The sequence below is a fragment of the Propithecus coquereli genome, unplaced genomic scaffold (assembly GCF_000956105.1).
Source record: "Propithecus coquereli isolate 6110/MARCELLA unplaced genomic scaffold, Pcoq_1.0 Scaffold303, whole genome shotgun sequence".
Classification (NCBI taxonomy): domain Eukaryota; kingdom Metazoa; phylum Chordata; class Mammalia; order Primates; family Indriidae; genus Propithecus; species Propithecus coquereli.
In genome coordinates, this window is record NW_012148653.1 from 1,075,019 (window position 1) to 1,099,955 (window position 24,937).

Consider the following 24,937-nt stretch of genomic DNA (forward strand, 5'->3'; position numbering starts at 1 on the left):
TATGCCATATGGTTTTGGTCCAGTGACTCTTTAGATCACATATTCTCACACTATTATTATCACTATTATCTCACAGTAATTATTTCTATTACTGGTTGAGTTGGAGAAGAGTTGAATTGGTTATGTAGGGGGAGAATTTTGTGCAATCTCCCAAATCCATCTGTAATACTCTTAAAAAAAACATAAAGTGGGATGCTGGAATTGGAAAGACAAATTCAAATTGGACTTTAAATGATCATTTCCTGCTTCCAGGAAAGTTTACCTGCATTGAGGTCAAGTTTCACCTGGAACGTCAAATGGGATATTATTTGATCCAGATGTACATCCCCAGCCTGCTGATAGTCATTTTGTCCTGGGTCTCCTTTTGGATAAACATGGATGCAGCCCCTGCCAGGGTTGCACTGGGCATCACTACAGTCTTAACGATGACTACCCAGAGTTCAGGTTCCAGGGCATCTCTGCCAAAGGTAAGAAATTTCCTCACTTAACAAGAGATGACCTGAGAGGTTCACCAAAGACCTTGTGGGCTGGAGAATTCTGTGAAGACAGAAACATTTGCCATCCTACGGCACTGTTGTAGATGCAAGTGTAATAAGAGAACAAAAGGCTGAGTTTGAGAGAACCAGGGATCTGTGGACATGGGGAACCCTCAATATAATTGAGGGAAAAGGGGAATTGGGGGATTTAGAGAGAAGAGGAATGAGTGGAGGCAGAACCATGGCTCAGGAATTCTAAGAAGCCCTTAAGTGCTTTTTTTGACCTCAGTTGTTTATGAGCCATGAAGCTTGCAGGAATTGGAGTAAGATTGATGCAATTTATGCTGTATTGTCAAGTATTTATTAGTGAGGCTACTGCAATTCACATGCTCAGTCAAGTCATTTACAGTAATAGAAGTTTGAATTAGGCTCCTGGAAATTTATACAGAAAAGCCATATCAATGAATATATGTAAGAAATTAATGTACAACATTAGGTTCCAGCAAATCAGATACATGAATCTTTGCTATGCCTTAGTTTTCTTTAATGGTTGATATGCTACTATTTTCTAGTAACACAGTTATCTAGAGAAGAAACAGTGGAGTCACCTAAGATGGTGAAAATTCCAAGAACTGTGACAGGGGGACAGACGAGTGTGGGGTGGATATCAAGGACACATAGACATTTTGTAGCACCTCAAATAATAACCCATAAGTGGCTGTGTAATCTATTTTTATGTAAGACAGGCCCTCTGTACTTGTAAATATTGCTTAAGCAAGTAATGATAAATGTCCTGCTTCTGAAATACCCCAGCACCCCACAAGTGTGCCTGCGTGTGCTTTCTCCTTTCACTAAGTACATTGAGCCATTGGCTTCAATTTTCCAGGAATGTGAGTTCAATTTAGCATCCAGTGTACACCATTTCATACTGGTTGAGCCATCTCTCCAAAACCCAGTTCCAGAAAATAATTGAGATGTAATCCTGTATTTTTGCTGGCTTAAGCTTCTGTTTGATTGTACGGTATTTGGCATGATGAAAAATGTTAGATCATCTTTCACATTATCTCCTATGCCATGTGCAGGAGGTCTGTGGCTATAATAGAGGTGGGCTGGATACTGGGGAAATAGTTATACAACTTATTAAGTCCCATGACTCCAAAGATAAATATTAGGTTTTGTATGTTAATAGAGGAAGAAATAGAGCCATCTCTGATACTTTATCTTCTAGAATTACAAATAGTATATGTACCTATGTCACATTTATATTGGAATACAGATGTCAGTAATACTAATGGCTTTCTTCAGCTATTTAATCACAGATCAGTTTTACCCAATAGTAATTCTAATCCACTTTGTACCCTTCCCAAACAGGTTAATTTGCTAATTTCTCATTAGTTATTAGTTATTGATATCACTGCCTACCATGCCATAAAACCTCAGGATGCCCAAACATAGATTCTATAATTTCATAGGCAGCTAAAATACTGGTGCCAAATTGTGAGCAGATAATGTCAAAATATAAGACATTTAGCCTCCAAACACTCATTGCTATGAAAAGAGTAGTCATATGTTTTCAAAATGGGAACTTGAGTTTTTATAAATTTGTTATTCATTCTATGAAGCTGTTATGATTCTGCATCAACGGTCAAAACTATTGCTAAATAAATGGGCAGTGATCAGTAATCTTTGTATGTAGAAGCAATCAGGAACTCAAATAAACCAAAAGAGTGTATAATCAAACATCATTTTATACTTGGCTTTGAACTCATAGTGGTTATCCTTTTACCTACTAGCAGGTTTATCTTCCTACATGCACTTTTCTTAGGCTATTATTAAACATGGTTGGCTCTAAACTGACCATGAGGAGATGTGACTCACATGAATGATAGTCAGAAACCAAAATGGGATAAAAAGTGAGTCTTGGAAAATAAAGAATTGATCATACACTTACTTAAACATATACATATATATAAATACTCAATTTACAGACACTGCAATCCCTGACCGGATGCTCTACCATGCTGATTGTACTGTTGCTGTTGTACTGCAATGCGCTGTATAGAGTATACATGCACATTGTACTTTAAAAGTAAAACATGCTTGCTATAGAAAAGATAGAAAACACAGAAATCATTAATGTTAACCATCTAGTAAGTAACTATTTTTAAGACACTGATGTATTTCCTTCCACTCTTTTTGCTACGTGCATTTGTGTGCAAACTCACTTACATGCACACACAGAAAATTGAGATCAAACTTTTATACAGTTCTAGACTGTCATTTCCTATGACATGAAAAATCTATTTTGAGCATAATGACTTAATGATAGTCTATCTGCTATATTAGTCACCATTTATTTTACCTCTTGGTTATTTAGGGTTTTCTTTTTTGCTTTTATATGTATGATCATTATAAATACATTTGTATATGAGTGTTTGTATCTCACTGTGTTCTAGAAAACATATGTATAGCTTTTAAAAATTTTTACATTTGCAATAAGAAAAAAGAAGGAACTGAGGATGACTAGACTGAGTGGGGGAAGATCTATGAGATGCTTGATGGGATGTATGTTCCATGCAGGCAAGAATTTTATCTTGTTCACTGTGTTAACTACAACAATCAAGAATAGTATGTGGCTTAGACTAGATGATCAGTGAATCCTCATTGAATATATAAATAAATTAATGAACAGCCATGTTTCCCCATATGAGACCATGTAGAAGATAAAATAGACTTGAAGCAGAATCTATGGGTAAAAGTTTTACTGAAAAATACTAGAGTTTTAATATACAGAAGAATTTTATAATAATATGACATATACTATAAAAGAATAGAATTTTTCTAAAGGATTATGTCCCCTTTTCCAGAAGTTCTCAAGCAGACTTTGGGAAGTTAAGAACACATGAATAAAGATATTTTTTGAAATATAGGCAGGCCTGAATCTAAATCTTCAAGCTTTCATTTCATTCAGCCTTTCTAAGTTTGAGAGTTTCTAAAATGAGAACATTATTATCTACCCCTTTCAAAAATTAAATGAGGATGAGATGAGGCACTACCCATATAAATTGTTTAGCCAAGTTTTTGTACATGGTAGGCACGCAACTCATTCTGGTTATTTTTGTCGTTAGTGTTCCTTGTCTATAACATAGTAAAAAAGACTGCTCAATGAGATGGGAGGTTATATTAAAGACTCATAAAGGGCATTATTAATAGAATATGCCATGTTCTTTGGATGGCCCATTATTTGGTTACAGTAGTCCTGTTAATGAGATAAACCAAAGCTTAGCATACGCATATGTGTATACAATTGGCCTTCCATATCCACAGGTTCTACATCCACAGATTCAACCAACCATGGATAAAAATATTTAAAAAAAACAATAAAATAATAATAAAACAAAAATAATACAAATAAAAAATGATACAACGTAACAACCATTTATATAGCATTTACATTGTGTTAGGTAGTATAAGTAATCTAGAGATGACTTAAAGCATAGAGGAGGATGTGCCTAGGTTATATATGACCATCATTTTATATAAGGGACTTGAGTATCCACAGATTTTAGTACCCACAAGTGTCCTGAAACCAATTCCCCTCAGATACTGAGGGACAGCTATATATGTATGCATGTAAACACATGTGTATGTTTTTCGTAGATAGACAGTTTATTGGATGGGTTAAGCTCTAGAGGGTCTAAATAAGCGATGTCTCTATTTTTCTCCAATCACTGCCATTAAACATCCTTACTAGGCTCTGTCCTCCTTGCCCCTGGAGGACATATCAGGAGGATTCCATAGATTCTCAGTCACCACATGCCATGCCGTTAGACCCAGAAGGCACAAACATTTATTTTATAATTTAATAGACAATTAAAGTATTGGTGACAAATACTTTTATAAGACTTTTAAGAAATCATCTAGTCTAAAACAAGACTTCAGTCTCACACACAATTCAAAGTTCTTTTCCTCCCTTGCCCCCAGCTCAGGCCTGACTTTTGTCTTGAAGATGTGCGGTGAGGTGGAGCAAATTATCTGTTCCTTCACAGTGCCTCCTTGTGTTTCCAATTTCCCTCCTACTCCTGTTGCTGACTTTATCATTGTTGAGGGCTGAGGGTGAAGGAGAGGATGGATCAAAGTTGCATGTGACCGACACTGTTATATTCTAACTATTGGTGCCTTCTCTAATGGCAAGCCTCTAAGTGCTGGATTTCTTATGAGTTGAACTTGAATTCTTTGGAGTTTCCAGGGGATCCAACATACTATACCATTTCTGGATGAATAATGTATTCTCTGGCTGATGTCTTAAAATCTTTTCTTAGCTATCACCTCCTAGCAGCGTATTCCATACAACTTCTTACTCCCCTTACTCGAGTTAGACAGCCCTCTTGGTTAACATGTTTTCCAGATGGTTCACATTTGACTATCTTCCACACCATTTACTTGGTCCACTAAGAACTTGTGCATTATTGCCTTGCTAAATGGTGGAAATACAATTTAACCAACTGCTAACCCTTCTGCTTTCACCCCACCATCTTGGGTATTCCAGCTAACCTATTGCCTTCAGAATTTATCCAGGTAAGAAACAGCCATTGGCATTTATATTTTCATACAAAAACCAAACTACTGAGGATGCATAAGAGGTTCTCTTAAGAACTATTTTACTCTTTAATCCAGGAGCAACTTGCTGGAATTTCAGCAGCTCAGCAAATACATGTTATGTGGAGGAGATGCCAGTCTCTTCTCTTGTGGGGGTTGGGAATGAACCACCTTCTCTCATCTTTAGGAGAGTAGAGAGGATGCCACAGCACTGTCAATATCTCCAAATTCCATTACTTCAATTAATTCCTTTCAAATGTCTGTTTTCTATAATAATATAGGGCATTGGATACAGTGGTCTCTAGACAACGTTTACTCTCTTCTAGAAAGTCCTGCATCCTGCATGCATATGTGTAGAGTCTCTCTTTGGTGTAGGACTTCAGTAGAAATTCTGAGGCAACTAGAATATCCCGTTCCCATATTATTGTACTTATAAATAAGCATTCTTAATTTTAGACTGTTATCCCATGAGGGCAAGGACTTCATAGATTTTGTAAATGTTTACATACCCACCACTTAGTACAACTCCTGGTTTACAGTAGATGCTCAGTAAAGAGTCAGTGAATGAATGGTGTTGAAAATATTTGTAGTCAAGAGTAATTAGATTGATGATTCACTCATCCATTCATTTATTCGACTAACATTTATTCAATGTTTTCTCTGTGCCATGCATTGTGCTAGGGATCAAAGATAAATATAACACAGTCCCTACCCTCAGAGGCTTGTAATCTTGTAGACCAGAGGCAGACATTTGGACTGGTGATTACTAAGCAATGTGGAATGTAAAGCCATATCAAGTAGGATGCCTAACTTATTAAGTAGAGCAGGAAGAAATGGAGGGGGAAGGAGGAGGGGCAGGTGAAAGGGAGGGAGCAAAGGAAGGAGGGAGAGAAGGAGCAGAGTTAGGAAAATGGCCTGAAGGAGGGAGCCTGAGCTGAATCTATGAAGCATATTAAGTAGGTAGAGTAGGAGGTAAAGGGCATTCCAGGCAATAAGGACCTTCTACTCATAATATTTGGGCTACACTTATAAAATAAGGTTTTCTAGAAGACAATCTGGGCAGGTTTCCAACATGCTTCACAAATTTTAAACACATTTCAAGTAAGAAACTTGTGTTTATTGATTCCAAGTTAATTTCTTGCCTTCCTGCAACCAAAGCTTTTTGTGTTTTTTGCTTTTGTTTTTTGTTCTTCAGAACTTCAATCCCTTTTCAAAATACAGGAAAATCAAATACCAGCATGATATCTGTTCCATAGGTGCCTTCTCCTTTGAAGCTATAAAATTAGTTTTTAAATATATGCCTCTGCAACCTCCAAGAAGCTATTCTGCTGGCAATGTTTTGTTTTTCTGTTTTGGGATTTTTTTTTTTTTGTAACTGTTTGGAGCATAAAGCCCTTAGTGGCAGACTGAAGGCTGAGTGTACTGTTGTCTTTCCAACCCTCAGGAAAATATCAGGATGAATTGAATGTAATGCTGAGACATCAGGCAGGCTTTGCATATGGCCAAATGGGGTTAAACAATTATTTCCTTTACTCCGTGGTTGTTATTATAGCTGAATGATTTGTAGCCATTCCTAAGTGTCTTGAGCCCTCCTTTGTAGCTGCAGCTGAGAGACTGTAGAAGTGAAAGGAAGCACTGGTAGGGGCCAGCTAGGATGACAAGGTGTGACTCTGACAAGCCCATGACTGTCTCTTTGGAGTGAGGATCCAGAGGCATTGTGTTTAGCCATTATTAACTGGGATGCCCTATTTCCTATATAAGGAAATTTCCCTACTTTTCAGCCATCTGGTCAACAAAGACCAGCTGGAACATTTCAAGCAGCTGCCAAACCCAGGACACACTTGGAATTTAAAACAAAAGAGGCCATGGTCCTGCCACATTTCGTCTTGCTTTATTCCCCACCAGAATGCTTCTAACTACAGACTGTATTAAGAGGAACTATGAAAGCAGTAAGATTGATACCTATAGGAGTTTCAAAATAAGGATTTGTTGGATATCTGCTTTAGCTCTAAAAAATAAAAATGATTCTCCTTGAATCAGGTACATCCCCAGCTAATTTGAATGACTTTCCTAGGTCAGACTAGTATTTCTGAAAAAGGTTGGGAACAATATTGTTTTGTACATAATCAGGATTTTATGAAGTTCTTGGACAAAAGATTGAAAAGTAAGAAAGCCAAGCTTTGGCAAACTGATCTCTAGGCCTGCTTGCTTTAGCCAGATGTCTGCATACATGGGAGACTTCATAAACATTCTCTTCTGACATTTTCCAAGCCACAGCAAATTGAAGAGTCATTGATGTAGTGAATGTGTGATAAAAATATGCAAAGAGATGACGTGTGAGAATTCTCTAGGGACAGAGCTGGAGCACCATTGGCACTTCAGTTTAAGAATGTTGTTGGCAGCCTTTGTAGGGAAACTGACAGTGGGAGAAGCTACCCAGGCTGTGCTTCTGCTCAAGTCCTACTGAGGCTCAGAAGTCTTTTGGGATGGAATTTTGAGGTTCAGGATTATTTTGAACTGTTTTCTTTCAATTTCACTAAAATGGGTAACTCTGGATTATACAGCCCAAATGGTTTTGTTTCTTATAAACACCACGCAGTGAGAAAAAAATAAACTATTGTAGAGGATGTAACACAGTGTCAGGCACTGTGTTACATGTTCATAATACAGACAAAAAGAAACAGAACTTCTTAAGAAGACTGACACATATATAAAATAGATTATAATTCAGTGCAGTAAGAACAATGGGGTAGATTTTTCATAAAAATGGCTGTGATAATTCCTCTTCCTGTATCTACACCCTTGGGTAATAGCCTCCTCCTACACTGACTACACTTAACCATGCGGCTTGCTTTGGCCAAGGGGACAATGGCAAACGTCACGTAAGAAAAGACTTGAAAAATGCTTGCATATTGGAGCTAGCTCTCTCCTGTTGCTCTTGAGATCCTATGACCAACCACTACGTGAATAAGGCCAGGCTAGCTTGTTGAATGATAAGAGGCACATGGCCCAGTTATCTTTATCACCATGGTGACAGCCAGCCAACCATTAGACAGCTGAGACCATCAACTGCCAATGGACAACAAACACATGAGGATACCTGGCCACCACCATGTGGAGCAGAGATGGTCCATCCCAGCTGAGCCCAGCACAAATTGTTAACCCATAGAATTGTGAACAAATAAATGGATATTATTTTAAGCCATTAAATCTTGGGCTAGTTCATTACACAACAAAATTAACTGATACAAGTAGTGATGGAGTTGGGTACAGAGGTTGTGGCTGCATAAAGGATCCTTGACTCAGTCTGAAACTTCCTGCAAGAAGGGCCCTGAGGAAGCAGTACCCAAACTAACTTTTCTTGAAAATAGATGAAGTTTTTCTTTGGACACAAATTCCCCAACACCACTCTGTTTGTAAGGAAATCACCGATATTAACTTTAGTTTCTATGGAACAAGTCTGTAATCTACACGTTTAGTCTGGTGATACTCTTCTTTCTAATTTTCAAACCACTCTTAAAATCCCATCTCTTCCAGGTAGCTTTCTCACATACTTTGGAAAAGTTTCCTCATAGCTTTCCATAAGAAGAAGCCCCAATTAGGCAATTGTTCAGTGCCTGCCTCTCTTTATAAAACATCTGTCACAGCCCAGAAAGCAGCAGGGTGCTGGTGATAAACATACCAATTTGAGCACTCACTAACAATTGGGCAGGCTTCCTTTTCTGTACATATCCTTACACAAAATATGCTTATTTCTTCAGATAAATTATGTGTTTGTGTATATGCAATGTAATGCATTCATTTATCTAAAGGGCATTGTCCTTACGAATTAAAATAAATATAGATATCTTATGGCATAGTAGGAAATATTAGTAAGCTCTCAGCTGACGTAGTAATTTTCTATTGCTATATAACAAACAATACCCATTTTTTAGCTCGTATTTCCGTAGATCAGAAGTCAGGCTTAGCATGACTGGGTTTGCTGCTCAGGGTCTTATAAGGCTTAAGTCAAGGTGTCAGCTGAGCTGAGTTATTCTCTGGACATTCTGAAGAAAAATCTGCTTCCAAGATCAATCTTGTTGGCAGAATTCAGCTCCTTGCAACAGTAGAGCTGAGGTCCCCATTTCCTTGCTGCTGGCTGTCAGCCAGGGGCTGCCCTTAGTTCCTAGAGGCTATACACATTTCTTTCCATGTGGTCTCCTCCGTCTTCAAGTCAGCAGCAGTGCATGAATTTCTTCTTATATTTCAAATCTCTGACTTCCTCTAGACCCATATTTAAAGCATTCATTAATTATATCAGGCCCACCTAATAATCTCTATATTTTAAGGCCAACTGATGTGAGACCTTAATTATATCTGTAAAACCCTTTCATAGCAGTCCCTAGATTAGTGTGTGATGGAATAACAGGACTATGTATAGCTGGGACTGGAAATCTTGGGAGAGGGTGGGATTTAGAATTCTGGCTACTACATCTGCTTATTGTAACACTCTTTGGATGGCTTTCCTAATTCCATTTTGCCCCCTACCTTTTATTTTCAACACAACAGCCAGAAAAATCCTGTTTACCACCTCTCTGTTGAAAGTCTTCCCACAGCTCCCCATCCCACTCAGGGCAAAAGCCAGTGCCCTCACCACGGTGAACAGTGTCATTCATAATTTATACCCCATTTCCTCTTGACCTCATATCCCATTAACCCACCCCCTAGATCACTGGTCCAGGCACACTGTCCTTGCTGTTTCCCAAATATGCTAGGCACATGCTCTGGGCCATTTCAATGGCTTATTCTCTGTGACTGGAATGCCCTGCCCCCAGATAGTCACATGACTGACTTCTCCACCTTCTCCAAATCTTTATTCAAATCTCACCTTCTCAACAAAGCCTATTCTGGCCATTACCACTCCTACTCAGGCCCTCATCAACACCCTAACCCAACTCAACTTTCTAATTCTTTTTGTTTCCTCACAACACTTTATTGTCTTATAGCAACACTATGATTTATATCAAACTCTGTTATGGATTATATTTGCTTATTGTCTGTCTCCCTTAGTTTGACTATAAGCTCCATGGAGCTAAGAATCTTTATCTGGCTTGCTCCCTATAATAGCATCTAGCCCGTTGTATACATTTAATAAATGTTTGCTGATTGATTGAATGAATGCATATATACATCTCTAGAGTCTAGTCATTGAAAACTAGTTGTCCAACTTTTCCCTAGGATATGGAACAAATAAAAGGGAATCCACCTGGCCAGGGGCCCATCTTTACTTAACTGGCCATTCTTTCCTACAGATAATCCTGGCTGTGTAGTACAGTATTTTATTCTAATATAGTAACATTTTTATAAAGTTTCACTTCTCTGATTGATAGTATCAAGTAGTGTTATATTTATTTTTCTTTGATATACATTTTGTATAATCTAACCAAATAAATAATTATAAAATAAAATAGTGGTTTAGGTAAGAGGGCCTTGAGATAGGCTATTTTTAATCTCAGTTTTGCTTCCTCAGCACTGTCACAACTGATTTGGAAGTTTCTCAGTGTGTTGACGCAAGCATCTGTGGTCCCTTCTCACTTCTCTCATTTGTTTGGATGCAAGCTTATTTTCTGAATTCTGATAAAGGTGTCCAGAATTCTTCTCATCTGGGCTCTCTACAACAGCTCTGGACCAAAAGAGCAGCCCTATACTCTTCCACTGGAGCCCCAAAACCAGAAAATTAGTCCCCTTTTCTTTACCTAGCAAAAACTGAGTGGGTTTTTGTTTTCCTTAGATCTTAATGTATCATTAAAGGCTATCTGTGCATTTGAACCTGAGGATTGCTTTGGACTCCATCTAGGACTTAAGAGGCCATGAGCTCCAATCTGAAACAAACTACTTGATATGCCTAAAGCAAACCACTTTCCGTCCCTCACCAAAAAAGGAGAGGGAAACTCCAGTTGGCTTTCCAAAAGTGACAACACCTTAAAAAAACTGGAATCTCAAAATATTTTCCTAATCACACATGAACTGCTCTTGTAAAATATTGGACTTTTGGATTGTTAACAGAAGATGTGGCTTCAGTGATCCTGTTATAGATGAGAAAACTGATGATATTGAAGGTTAATTCCTTTCCATTTTTCAAGATTCACCTACTTCTTATGTATGTGAAGTCCTCATGGATCACCAAAGTGTGAATAGCCTCTCTATCTTCCTTGCCTCCATGGCACTTTGTGTTTTATCTCAATCATTGCATTCTGACATGTGGCTTAGTGATCAGGGCCCATGTTACTTGCTCTAATACATTGCACTGTAAACTCCTCATGGAGAAAGCCATGTTTTGTTCAACTCTGTGTGACTCATTTGATTTACATAGAAGAGGCCCTCAGTAGTTATTGTTGAAGTACTATAAGGGGACAGTGTTCAATAGTTCCTAACTCTCTGTGATCACAGTAAAAATTAGTGTTGGAGTTTAATTGGCTTGATAAGGAAGAGTCTCTAAAACAGGGATCACAACCTTTGCTGCACATTAGAACAGCTGAGATTTTAAAGTGTTCCTAGACCCTACCACAGACAAATTAAATCAAACTATCTGGGGGTAGGATCCAGGCATCAGCATTTTTTAAAGCTGCCCAGGTGATTCTAATGTGTACCCAGGGCTAAGAACTGTGGCTCTAAATTTTGTCGTTCACTGTGCTCACCATGTGCCAGGATATATATTCATTTAAACTTCACATCAACACTATAAAGTAGGTACTATTATTATCCCCAGTTTATAGATGAGGATACAAAGGAACAAAGGGATAAAGTAACTTGCTCAAAGTCATACAGAGTTAGACCTTGAACTAGAGTTAGATCTTAAACCTAGACAGTCTGGCTCCAAGTTGGTGTGATGAATCACTATGCCATACCACCTTTCACAGTTAACAATTACTGAGCTCCTTCTACACGCCTTTCACTGTGCTAAACTCTTTAGATAGATTATCTCATAGCAAATATATGAGGTAAGTACTATTTTACATCACCAATTTATAGGTAGGGAAACTGAAAAATAAATAGATTAAGCAATTTGCCCACAGTTGTGTTTCTAGCAAGTGAAGAACCAAAATTCAAACCACTAGTCAGTTGAAATCCTCTCAAAGGAACTAAGAATTTTAAGTTCCATCACATTATCCATACCATGCTAATTACAGGTGGAAGCTCTTGACCGTGAAATAAGTTATTTTCTAGACTCTGAAATCCCCAAGCCTTTTGGCTGTGCATATTGTATTCACTGTATATTATATGCAGTTCACATCTTTGTTCATCATTTTGATGAAAAGACAATGCTTGCCTGATTGCCCTTTTTTTTTCATATTAAAAATACCTTGTAATGGCTGCTGAGGCTTCTACTATACACTCTCAATTTATTGACAAACATTCCCTTCAGCAGACTTTCTAACTTAACCCAGTTGCTATTCATTGCCTCTATCAACCATAGCCATTTTAACTATCATTTTCATCAATTCACAACATGTGTGCTTGTGTTAAGAGTCCAACCAGGTATAAGGCATTAATTATCATTTAGTGGCAACTAAAAGGCTGGAGGAAAACAGATTGAATGATCATGAACAATAAAATGGTTAAGTAGATCATGGCCTACTCATACAATGAAATACTAGATGGAAATAAAAATGGAGGAACTTCAGTCACACATAACAACAGAAATGAATCTCTCAAATCTAGTGTTGAGGGAAAGGTACCAATAACAAAAGAATATGCACTGTATAATTTTATGCTCACAAAGTTTTAAAAAAGGAGCAGGCAAAATTAATCTATGGTGCTCAAACCAGAATTATGGTTGGATTTTAGAAGTAAAGAAGGTAGTGATTGGGAGGGACCATGAGAGGTTAGGTTTGGTGGGGTATGTAGTGTTGTTTCTTGACCTGAGAGGTGGTTATATAGGCATGTTCATTTTGTGGCAATTCATTGAACTATACACTTGTGATCTGGGTACTTTTCAATATTCCAATAAAGAAGTTAAAACAGATTGCACCAATAGTGAATAAAAGTAGAGAATACACACACTTTAGGCAGTTTCCTCCTCCTCATTTTTCAGAATAAAAATAATAAAAGCTGATATTTATTGACTCTAGGTGCCAGACCTATTTCTAAGTGCTTTATGTTCATATATTATTTAATCTTCTTGACCCAAGAGATAGATATTATTGGTCCCATTTTCTAGATAAGTAAATTGAGTCTCAAGGTTATACAACTATTAATAGTAAGTACCAAAGCCAGAATTCAAACTTAATTGGACCCTAAACCCCATTCCTTTTTTACTATGCTACTCTCCTCATTTTATAGTCACAAATGTCCCTTCAACCTTTAAAATGGATGTCCTTCATGCCAGTTTATATACTTAAAGGTCGACTGATGGGACTGGAAGGATTTGGCAACCTAGAGATTCTTTCCGTATTCTTAAATTATGGTTCACAATTTCAAGCAATCATAATGAACCCTCCATCCAGTTCTGAATTCTTGCTGGAACAGTCCCACCCTTTAGCTTTCCACTGATATTTCTTGCTCACTTCCTGAACAACCCTTTCTTACAGTAAGGGTTATTAACAGCTCTCTATCATTAGAGAGAACCTGAAGGTAGCTATAAGACATTAAACAGAAATTGGAACGTAATAATATTTTCTTGCCCTATGTAACCCTGACTACAAGAGTCCTTAAAAAGGGAATTACCATTTTGTAATTGGCTCATAAGGAAGACCATTACCCTTTACCCATAAATTTTATTGGTTCTAAATCATATGCATGGATTTCTCTTTCTGTGGGACTCCATAGAAAGTATACTCTGCAAATATGGAAATAATATGGGTTATAGGATTAGTCAAATATAATTTCCACAAGCAAGAATTAGGTAATTGTCATACACACAATGCTCTAAACTTTCAAATATAGTGGGGGGATCCTGGTTTGACAGCCTAGGCTATAACATCATTGCAGGATGTACTAATGTCAAGGCATGTTGGGGATTACTTGTTGGCCCTGTTGAGATGACTATTTAGGTGAGGACAAAGATGACTCATTTACTTATTTATTCAGTTTACTTAATATTTATGGTATATCCTGGATTCTAGACACAATTTTTCATATTTTCACATCTCTGAGATTGGGTTGCATCTTAAAATTAAAGGCAAATTAGAATTTAATTAAAGGTGTTTTTCTTAGTGGTATATAAAATAATGGTGCACCTTATAATCGCTGGCATCTTAGACTTAATGAACTACTATGCTAAACTTCTTCTAGAGCCAGGCATGGTGCTTTGCACTGGGCATACAGAAGTGAGTCAAATAACCCTCAAAGAGTTCATGTCCCATTGGAGAGACAAATATTTAAGCATGAATTAACAGATAATGCTTATTAAGAAGTTAACTCTGGGTGCCATGGGAGCATGTAATAAGGAAACCTGTGCTTGTCCAGTTTTCCCAAGGTAGTGAAGTCTGAATGGGACTTGAAGGATGAGTAAGAGGCACGTAGGTAAAGGTGGCAGAGCAGGCTCCCAGAAAAGGAAACTGGTCTGGAGGATTTGATGTTGGAATGATAGTTCAGGGAATTAGAAAGAAAGACAATGTGACCGGAATGTAGAGGACAAAAGGGCAAGTGGCAAACACAAAGGCACCTAAGTCACACAGGACCTGTAGGTCTCCATAGGAAATTTGAGTTTTCTCATCATAGGGACATAACATAATCCAATTTATTTATTTGAAAGGACCATGCTGACCACTTTGTAGAGGAAGATTTGAGAAGGGATAGGGTGGATGTAGGGAGACTAGTTTGGGAACTACAACAATAACAAGGGACAGGCAGCTTGGATAAAGTATTGGCTGTGGAAATGAAGTAAAATGGATGGATTTGTGATAAATTTTAAAGGCAAAATTAATGGGACATAGTAATTGATTGTATGTAAGGAATGGGTGGAGACAGAAATAGAGCCAAAGTCAACTACTGAAGGAAAACACATCCTAAGGGAAGAAAAAAGGAGGACCCATAGGCTTGACTTAAGGACAATACCTCAGGGTTGGAAGGAATAGATGATTTAAGCGAGTTACTTGGTGTAACTCAGACATGAGTAGTAGGGAAGCGAGGCTGTGAGAAACAATGGAAAGCCTCCTCTACAAAGTACTAGGAGCACAAGAAGCACTGATTTATAGCTTACATATTAAAGAGTAGTGTCATCGATACTGAAGCATACATCGCCATTCAGGGCTACTGTTTGAAGGCAGTGGATTGAGTAGTACTCATATGAACCAGAGCAGTAGGGGGAGTGTTTATTGCCTATGGTTTGCATCCACAGGAAACAGTAACTGTAGCCCCTCCTTTGTGACATCACCAACCTATAGGTTCATGACTATGAGCCCACCCAGGGGTTTTTTAATTGAGATGTTTACCATTTACATTTAATGTGATTATTGATGTGGTTAGGTTTAAATCTACCGTTTTTTCTATTTGTCTTTTATTTGTCCTATCTGTTCTTTGTAAGCTTTTCCCCCTTTTCCTACCTTCTTTTGTATATTTTTATTATTATAACTATCCTTTGTTGGCTTATTATCCATAACTTTTTGTGTTATTTTTGTGATTGCTTTAGGGCTTATAGTATATCTCTTTAACTTATCACAGTCTACTTTCAACTAATATTAAATTCCTTCTCACATAGTATGAGCCCTACAAAGCAAACTTCCATTTCTTCTCCCCCAGCTTTTGTGCAATTGTTGTCATATACTTTATTTCTATATATCATAAACCCCCAAATTCATTGTTATTATTTTTGTCTAAACAGTTATCTTCTAAATTATTCTAATAATTTGAAAAATATCTTGTATATTCATTCACCTGTGTAGTTACCATTTCCAATATACTTCATTCCTTGGGGAGATACATAATTCCATCTGATATCTTTTCTATTTACTTACTTAGCCCATGGGACTTCTTTTAACATTTCTTATAGTACAAGTCTGCTAGTGATGAGTCATTTCAGCTTTTGTATGTCTGAAAAGCCTTTTATTTCACATTTGTTTTGGAAAAATATTTTTATTGGTTATTAAACACTAGATTGACATTTTTTTCCAATCAGTACTTTAAAGATGTTTCTCCATTGTCTTCACATTTATACTATTTTCAATGAAAAAAATCTGCTATTGAAAGATCACAATTCCACGATCTTGAGACAATCTGAATTGTCTCAAGAAACTGGAAACAGAAAAGCGAAGCAATCCTAAACCCAGCAGAAGAAATAACCAAGATCAGAGCAGAACTAAATGAAATCAAGAACAAAAGAACTATACAGAAGGGGTGGGGAGAAGATGGTGCACTAGACACCACCAGCCAGAGCTTCTCAGTAAGGAGAGGTTTTAGATGAAAGAGAAAAAACAGACAGACAAACATAGATTGAAAGAAGGTCTGAAAGAAGGGTACCAGATCCTCTAGGAGACTCCACGGGAAGAGCTTGTGGAGCAGAACTGGAAGGAGGAAGGAATCGGCAGGGATTAAGCCCCGAGAGGCTTGGAAACCAGAGAGAATGTAGTGGAACGGTTAGTTTCTGCCTCCCTCACATCTTGGACAGTTGGTGGGCCCTCGAGCTGCTGGAGAGACCTTCTGCCTAGACAAGCTCAGAGACTGCTGCCACCAGTGAGCTGGGAGCTTCTTGCAGATAGGGTACCAGGCTTCCAGCACTCCAGTGGGGCCTCCTACCCCACAGACCCGAGCCTGCATGGCAGGTGCCATATTGCTTCTTTACCCAACGTGCACCTTTGTCCTCCCCAGGGAGTTTCAACTCTTCAGGTTTTGTCTCGCTCATCCCCACACAGACATTTCCCAACTCCGGCCCAGACTGCAGGAGCCAAGGGATCCAGTGGGTCTCAGGTGATCCACGTGACTTCAGAGCCCAGTCATTCTGGGTGGATTGCCTCCTGGAGAGAGGGTCGGAGAAGACCAGAGTGCTGGCTTTCCTTTACTCGGACTTTTTCTTCCCTTCCCTTCCCCTACCAATGGGTACCGAGAGAGATAATTGAGCCGCCACAGGGAGCCTTTCACACGGAGCAGGCCTCAGACCTTTCCTTTTGGGTCCCGCAAGCAGACTGAGGGGTGCTCAGTAGTATGGAGGTATCTCAAAGAACTAAAGGCAGACCTACCATCTGATCCAGCAATCCCACTACTGGGTATTTACCCAAAGGAAAAAGAGACATTCTATAAAAAAAAGACACCCGCACTCAAATGTTTATAGCAGCACAATTCACAGTTGCAAAGATGTATAAACAACCCAAATGTCCATCAATACATGAGTGGATTAATAAAATGTGGTATATGTATACCATAGAGTACTACTCAGCCATAAAAATTGGTGAACTAATACCTCTTGTATTAACCTGGATGGAACTGGTAACCATTCTTCTAAGTGAAGTGTGAAGTATCACAAGAATGGAAAAACAAACACCATTAAATTGGAACTAATTGATCAACACTTATGTGCACATATGTAAGTAAAACTCAAGGGAAGTCAAGTAGGTGGGAGGGGGGAGGAGGGGATGAGTAAATTCACACCCAGTGGGTACAATGCACACTAACTGGGTGAAGGGCAGACTTATAACTTTGACTCAAACTGTACAAAAGGAAATTATGTAACCAAAATGTGTGTGCCCCAGTAAAACTCTGAAGTAAAAAGGAAAAAAAAAGGAATGAAGCAAAAAAAAATAAAACGGAAGACATTTCTCTGGGTCCTGTAGCAGGAGCAGAATATCAGTTCCTTTTTCTCTCTTCACCATACATGCTCCTGTTACACATCTCACCTCAACACCCACACTCCCTTCCCTCCCAGGTGCGGCAAAGAGGCAACTGACACAGTTTGTGGTGGAAAGGCTCTGTAAATAGTTTACTTTGTTTTCAACAAGTGTTAGAGCTGCTCTCGTTGGAGCCTATGGGGGAAAGGCATCTGTGCCTGGAGGAAGAGAAGCTTTTCAAACACTGTGAATTCCCAACTGCATTCCGATTACCTTCAGATTTAGTGGAAGCTTTTGTGCGAGTCTTCCCCTGAACACTAGAATTCTCATCGATTTTAAGCGGGTTGACTTCTGGATGGTCAGTTTTACCGCCTTTTGCTTCTCCTCCCTGGGCTTTGAGCTTGGTCTCTTCTGCTTTCCTGACCTAGGTCTGGGGTCTTCCTTCTTGGTCCGTCTTCGGGCCCCTCGTCGACCACCTTGGTCCTCGCTTCCCTCTTGGCTCCGACACGCATCTGGTGCTTGGCTCTTGGCCTCACTCTCCTCACCCTTCTCACCCTTGCGTTTACTCTTGCTTTCCGTCTCCATGTGTGTCTGGCCTTTCTGGGCTCCGGGGCCTTGGTAGGATCTTTCTTGGAGAGCGGACACCTCGGCTTTGGAATCTTCCACACCTTGAAGTAGCCGGCGACATCGCTGCCGCTGACCCGAAGCAGGGTGCCCTTCACCTCGGGCGTGGGCTTATCGCCCCAGTGACAGCCACTGTTCCTGCACACTTCATAGCCAGCGTTTCCAAGCTCCTTCTCGAGGGCCGCCAGAGTCAGCCCTCTGTGCGCAGCTATGGCCCGTAGCACGAGCTGGGACACTTTGAGCACGGACCAAGGATTGCGCCTCAGTGGTCTCTGGAGGGTTTTTTCCACGGGCTTCTGCGTTTTAACTTCATTGTCTTGGGTTTCACCGCTGGTCTCAGCCGCCTCAGCCATGGCTCCGCTCCAGCCTCCGGGGGGGCCACTGGCTTTGGGCCTCACTCACCAAGGCGTTAACTACAGCTGACGCTGATGCTGATTGGGCCACGTCACAAAGGCGGGCCCAGTAGAGTTTTTCGGGTCCTAATTATGCGGCTGGCAGATCCCTCCCAGGTGGGCCTTTTTAACTTTTAATAACCAATCAAACGCCATTTCCTTCTAGGTCTAAACCAATCCAAATCTTACGGCCTGTGCACCTCTCACAATCACCTATATAACCTCAAGCTCATACTTACTAATCTTAATCTCCACCGCTTTCTAAAGTCCACTGTTTTTCTGTATTCCTGCACACCATCTACCCACATTTCTTTACGGTGAGAGAAGCTACTCCCAACAATCCAAAACAAGCAATACAATCCCTGTAGAAAGTAAATGTGGTGGTCCATGAAACACAACCCTGCCTAGAAACTCCTACCTTTAAGTCCCACCAGTTAGATATCTGCAGTCATGTCTCGCTGATTCTGCACGCCGGATTTTGTGCAAGAACATGAAGCAAAAGAAGTAAGTGCTTTGGTCCCTCTACCCTAAACACTGATTCCGACACCTGGGAAGTTTAGACGCCTCATTCAATTGGATTGGAACAAGCCAGATCTCAAATCGCCTAAGGACACTGATCTAATCATTTTTCTTTGAAGATAACTTGTGCTTTTCTGCCTTCCATCCTCTTCTTGGATTTCCCATCCCCTTTCTCTGACCAGATAAATCCTTCTTATCTTTCAAGGTCCTGCTAAATTCTCTTTCTTCACTGAAGCCTTCCCAAACTCTTTCAAATAATTTCTCACCTCTTAACTACCACAATTACTTCTGCAATCTTATATGACTTGTTCTTTATTTTAAATTAATTTCATATTAGAGGGTACAGTGTGGCACAATATTTTTTAAGAAAGAAAAAAAACTTGGACTTGGAGCTGGAACACATGGATACATATCCTAGTTCTTTAACAGCCATATGACATTGATAAATCCTTTAATATCTTTGGATCTGACTTCCTTATCTAAAAAATAAAAATAAAGGCTAATAATCCCTTCCTACCAATATCACAAAATTATTGCAAAGGTTTAGAAGAGGTGATGGTAGATGAGCAAGGACTACCCAAATATAAGGAATAAAATTCTTTTACTTTGAATGCTAAAAAAAAAAAAATCTGCTGTCCTTTCTTCCTATGTACACACTGTGTCATTTTAACTATTTACTTTTTATCTAGTTTTGAACAATTTGATTATGATGTGCCTCAACGTAATTTTCTTAGTGTTTCTTGTGCTTGGAGTTCATCAAACTTCTTAGCTTTGTGAATTTATAGTTTTTATCAAATTTGGAAAAATTTTATACATTAGTTTTCAAATAATTTTTCTGTACCCCACTCTGTATCCTCTCCCTCAGAGACTTAAATTAGTTATTTTTCTTATTTATTCAGGATATTATGGGGGTACAAACATTTTGGTTACATGGAATGCGTTTGCCCCGCCCAAGCCAGGACTACAAGTGTGTTCCTCCCCCATACGGTGCATTCTGCTTCCATTAGTGGGTTTACCTCCCCCCCACCCTCCTCAGAGACTTAAATTGCATGTATATTAGACCACTTGACATTGTTCCACAGCTCACTAAGCCTCTGTTCTCTTTTTGATCTTTTTTTCTCTTCCCTACTCCATTTGTGCTGCTATAACAAAATACTGTAGACTGGGTAATTAATAAAGAACAGAAACTTATGTCTTACAATTCTGGAGGGTGAAAAGTTCAAGATCAAGGTGTTCCAGACTTATTATCTGGCGAGGGTCCTGTCTTTGCTTCTAAGATGGTGCCTTGAATGCTGCATCCTGTAGAGGGGTGGAACACTGTGTTCTCACATAGTAGAAGGTGGAAGGGCAAAAGGAATTAAACTCCCCATGTCAAGCCCTTTATAAAGGCACCTAATCCCATTCATGAGGGTGGAGCCCTCATGACTCAATCACCTCCCAATATTATCGCATTGGGGATTAAATTTCAACATAAATTTTGGAGAAGTCAAAAACATTCAAATCATGGCACTCTGTTTCATTTTAGTTTCTGCTGTCTTATTTTCAAATTCATTAATCTTTTCTTCTGCAATATCTAATTTGCTATTAATTCCAATCCAGTATATTTTTCGAGGGCAGACGGGATCGGGCACGTTCAGGGCGGTGTGGCCGTAGATGATTTTTCATCTAGACATTATAATTTTTGTCTCTAGAAGTCTGATTTGGGCCTTTTTTAATGTCTTCCATGGCTCTTGTTAACCCATTCAGTCTTTTCTCTACAGTTTTAATGTCCTTATCTGCTAATTATAACATCTGTGCCAATTCTGGGTTAGCTTCAACTGGGTTTTTTTTTTTCCTCCTAATTATATGTCTTAATTTATTGCTTCTTTGTATGCTTGGTAATTTTTATTATGTTCCAGCCATCGTGGTTTTTACCTTGTTGGATGCTAGATTTTTAAAAATTTCTATAAAAATTATTGAGATGTTCAGGGACACAGTTAAGTTACTTGGAAACAGTTTGATCCTTGTTGTCTCACTCTTAAGATTTATTAAGCAGACAAGACCCTTTTGAGTACTCTATTTAATGCCTCATGAAGGATCAGGTGTTCTACTCCGGCTTATGGGAGCAAGCACTGTTCTTACCACTGTGAGAACTCAAAGTTTTGTTTCCTCTAATTCTTTTTAGTGGTTCTTCCCCTGGCCTCAGTTATTCTTCTTATATGTGTGCGCTTATCAGTACTTTGCTGAATGCTCCAGAGGAACTCTCTGCAGACCTCTGAAGTACTCGTTCTGTGCAATTCTCTTCATTTTGGCACTCTGCCCTGTGAACTCTAGCTTCTGTGGACTCCCCACACCCTCAGATCCATCTCTTTAATTATCAGAGTTCTTTTTAGGTTCTGCTTATATTCCTTCTCCCTGCATCATGACCTGGAAACTCTCGAAAGAGTAAGCTGGAGCAATAGCAGGACTAACCTCATTTGTTTCACGCCATTCAGAGATCACTGATCTTTTTTGCCTGATGTCTAATGCCTCGAAAACCATTTTTAAAATATATTTCATCCAGATTTCTTAGTTGATTCAGGATAGAGGGTAAATCTGGTCTCTGTTACTCCATCTTGACCTTAAGTAGAAGCCACTGCCATGGTTTTAAATTCTTGATTTATTTTTAAAATTTGGCATGGACTGTCAAAATAATTTGTGACAATTTAGATAATTGAAATAATTATCACAACTAGCATTAGCTTGCAAATGCCAAGATTACAGTTGTTCTAATCAACGTAGACTGCATTTATTAAATACATAGTCTTTGAACTCTAAGACTGAGAACAATTTTTTGTAAATAAATTGATATTTGGTATGTATGGGCATGAATATTAATATCCTAATGAAGAAATCGGTTTTGCTCTGCAAAATGTTTCATCAAAAGATTTGTTTCAAAGTGATATATTCCAACATGTGTAGGCTTATAATTGCTTATTATTCTTTACTCTTTTTTTTATAACACACTGTGGACTGCTTTGGCAGAAGGGGACCTTATATCCCATCCAGCAACTCTTCTTCACATGTCAATTATTCTCACACTTGTCCTCATGGGTCCTCATGGATGCTGTCACTAAATGATATAATTACTCACTTTAATTACATTTAATTCAATTCAATAAATATTCAAGTTGCACCTACTATGTTAGGCATTAAGTAGGTCAAAAAGTTAGTAAGACAATTTCTTTCCCATGAGGAATTTATGATCTAGTACAAGAGTCAGTAAACAACATATGCAAAGGGCCAGATAGTAAATATTTCAGGCTTGCAAGCCATAAGATTTCTGTCACAACTACTCAATTCTGCGGCTGTTGCACAAAGGCAACCATAGACAATTGTAAACAAATGAACACGACTGTGTTCCAATAAAACCCTGATCTAATAAAAAGAAGTAGAGAAGTACAAGTATAGGACAATATATATGCCACAAAGTTGATCAGAAACAAATGTTATGGTGTGTCAAAGAAGGGAGATTCATATCTTAATAATTGGTTTGTAAAAACAATGAACGATTTAATAGGGACAGCAATATTTGAGTTGATATATTAAGATCAGGGAGAATTACAATAAGCAGGAATGACAGGGGAAAACCTGAAATAAATGAGAGTTGAGCAAGCACTGAATATTTTGGGGAAGAAGTAAGTAGTTCTGTTTAGCTGAAATGTTGATTATACTCAGAAGTGAGGTAGAAAAATAAGGAAGTGTAAGGCCTTTGGATCAACCCAGACATAAATAATGTCTTCCTCCTGTAGACCTGTTAAACTCCGCTCTTTGGTCCTTTATCCTATTCTGCCTTTTATTATGGTTATTTTTGCACTTCTCTTTGTTCCTCTACTAGACAATCCTCACCTTTAGGGCAGCGACTATATACCATTCATCTTTAAATCCCCGCTGTTTTCTAGCACAGAGATGGAATCCAGCAGTAGAGCAATAATATTTGCAGGTTAATAAATGAAACCATCTACTTCATCCCAAACCATTTGGGCTTGCCAAATAGTCACTGCAGCTCTGAAGAAATGGTTTAAAGACTAGCCCACTGACAAGGAATGAAAATGCTCACTCCCTACAACATTAGTACCTTTATTTCTCAACATGGACTTTGGTAAGAGATTGTGCAATTGTACATGGGTTAATTCCTTTAATTCCACCATCATGTAGATTTGACCGTAATTAGTAGCCACTTGAAATACAGCTTCTAAGTTGAAATTCTCCACAGTCTATTTCAAGGAGAAAATCCATATAGATAAGTACTGGAGTTTTATTTTTTGATCAAAAGGTTAATTGAGTGAATTAATCTTTGTGTTTAAATACATTTTATAAGGAATTTGGAATAAATAATTTAAATGGGTTAAAATCAAATCAGTATAATATTACAATGAATACTAAAGCTTAGGAAATGAGTTAAAAGCTTATGCATTCTATTAATTATGTAGCAGCAGACAAAACTGTCTATGGCAAGTTTAACTTGAGAAGACAGGAAAGCTGATAAGGATTTTCAAATCCTCCTGGAATCACTAATAACTCCATAGAAACCATTTTATAAAGTATGTAGTATTTCACAAAGACATAGTTTCTGAGCAGTTCTCTAAAGAAAAACACCAAGCAGTTAGCATTTAGATGAACCTTCTGAATTGCAATGAGAGCAAATAACTGCAGAATTATAAATTGGCTCTGTCATGTCCACTGAGAAAATGAAGATAGACAGCAAAAATGGAATCTGACTTTACACATGTGGCTGAGGAAAGAAGAGGCCCAGAATCCTTTAATAAAGATTTTCTAGGAGCAAATAGTGACATCATCCATCAACAGGATCTGTTTATATAACACTTGTGTGTCTGTAAGACTATGTAGGTGATAGCTTATGAGTGGGAATGTTCTTTTGTTAGTAAATGTCACCAAATAAGCAAATAAGTTAAGGGAAATATGAGGGACAGAGACTGTGTCACTATTCAGGAGAAAATCAGTTGTTTAATAAGGATATAATGTAGGCTTCCAAATATAAAAAATTAAGGCAATTTCTGTCATGATCTTTAAGGGCCTCCAGAGAAGTATTAATTTGTTCTTTATGTGAATTTAATTAAATCATGTGAGATGTGTGTCTCATGTTATCTCTATTGGAAACAACTCCTAGGAAGTTTTGAGTACTGTATGTGTCTCCCATCCCCAAATCATGGGGACCAAATATTACAGTGTGAATTGAGAGCAAAGAGATATTTTCCCTTGCGCCCAGATAGAATCACTGCTCCTGATCTTTCCTGGCCCAACTGAGATTGGGCAAAAAAACCCCAAACATGAGAGAGGTATGTCAAAGGGACACAGAAGCCAACTGAATGAGTTCCCAGTGACCAAACTGGAACGATTTAAGCAGCAAAATAAAGTAGTATTGGATTATAACTCATATTATAAAATAAATATCCATAAGCCCATGCTGATATAAATAAATGATCACATAAAAATAATTGAGGTAGAATAAACAAATCTCCCATGCAGAAGAATTTCAAACAATTCATGTAGATATTCTTCCCTCAAGGAGGTAAAGTCCAACTCCCCATTACTTAAATGTGGGCTT

At 38.4% G+C, this 24,937-nt stretch overlaps 1 protein-coding gene across 2 annotated transcripts in view; it reads left to right on the plus strand.

The window, feature by feature from the left end:
- Nucleotides 1–24,937, plus strand: part of GLRA2 (glycine receptor, alpha 2) — a 210,184-nt gene that overhangs the window by 85,241 nt on the left and 100,006 nt on the right. For both annotated transcript variants that reach the window (XM_012649801.1, XM_012649802.1), the window contains exon 7: nt 250–467. In XM_012649801.1, coding sequence (XP_012505255.1) covers nt 250–467 — 218 coding nt within the window. The remainder of the gene's footprint in view (nt 1–249; nt 468–24,937) is intronic.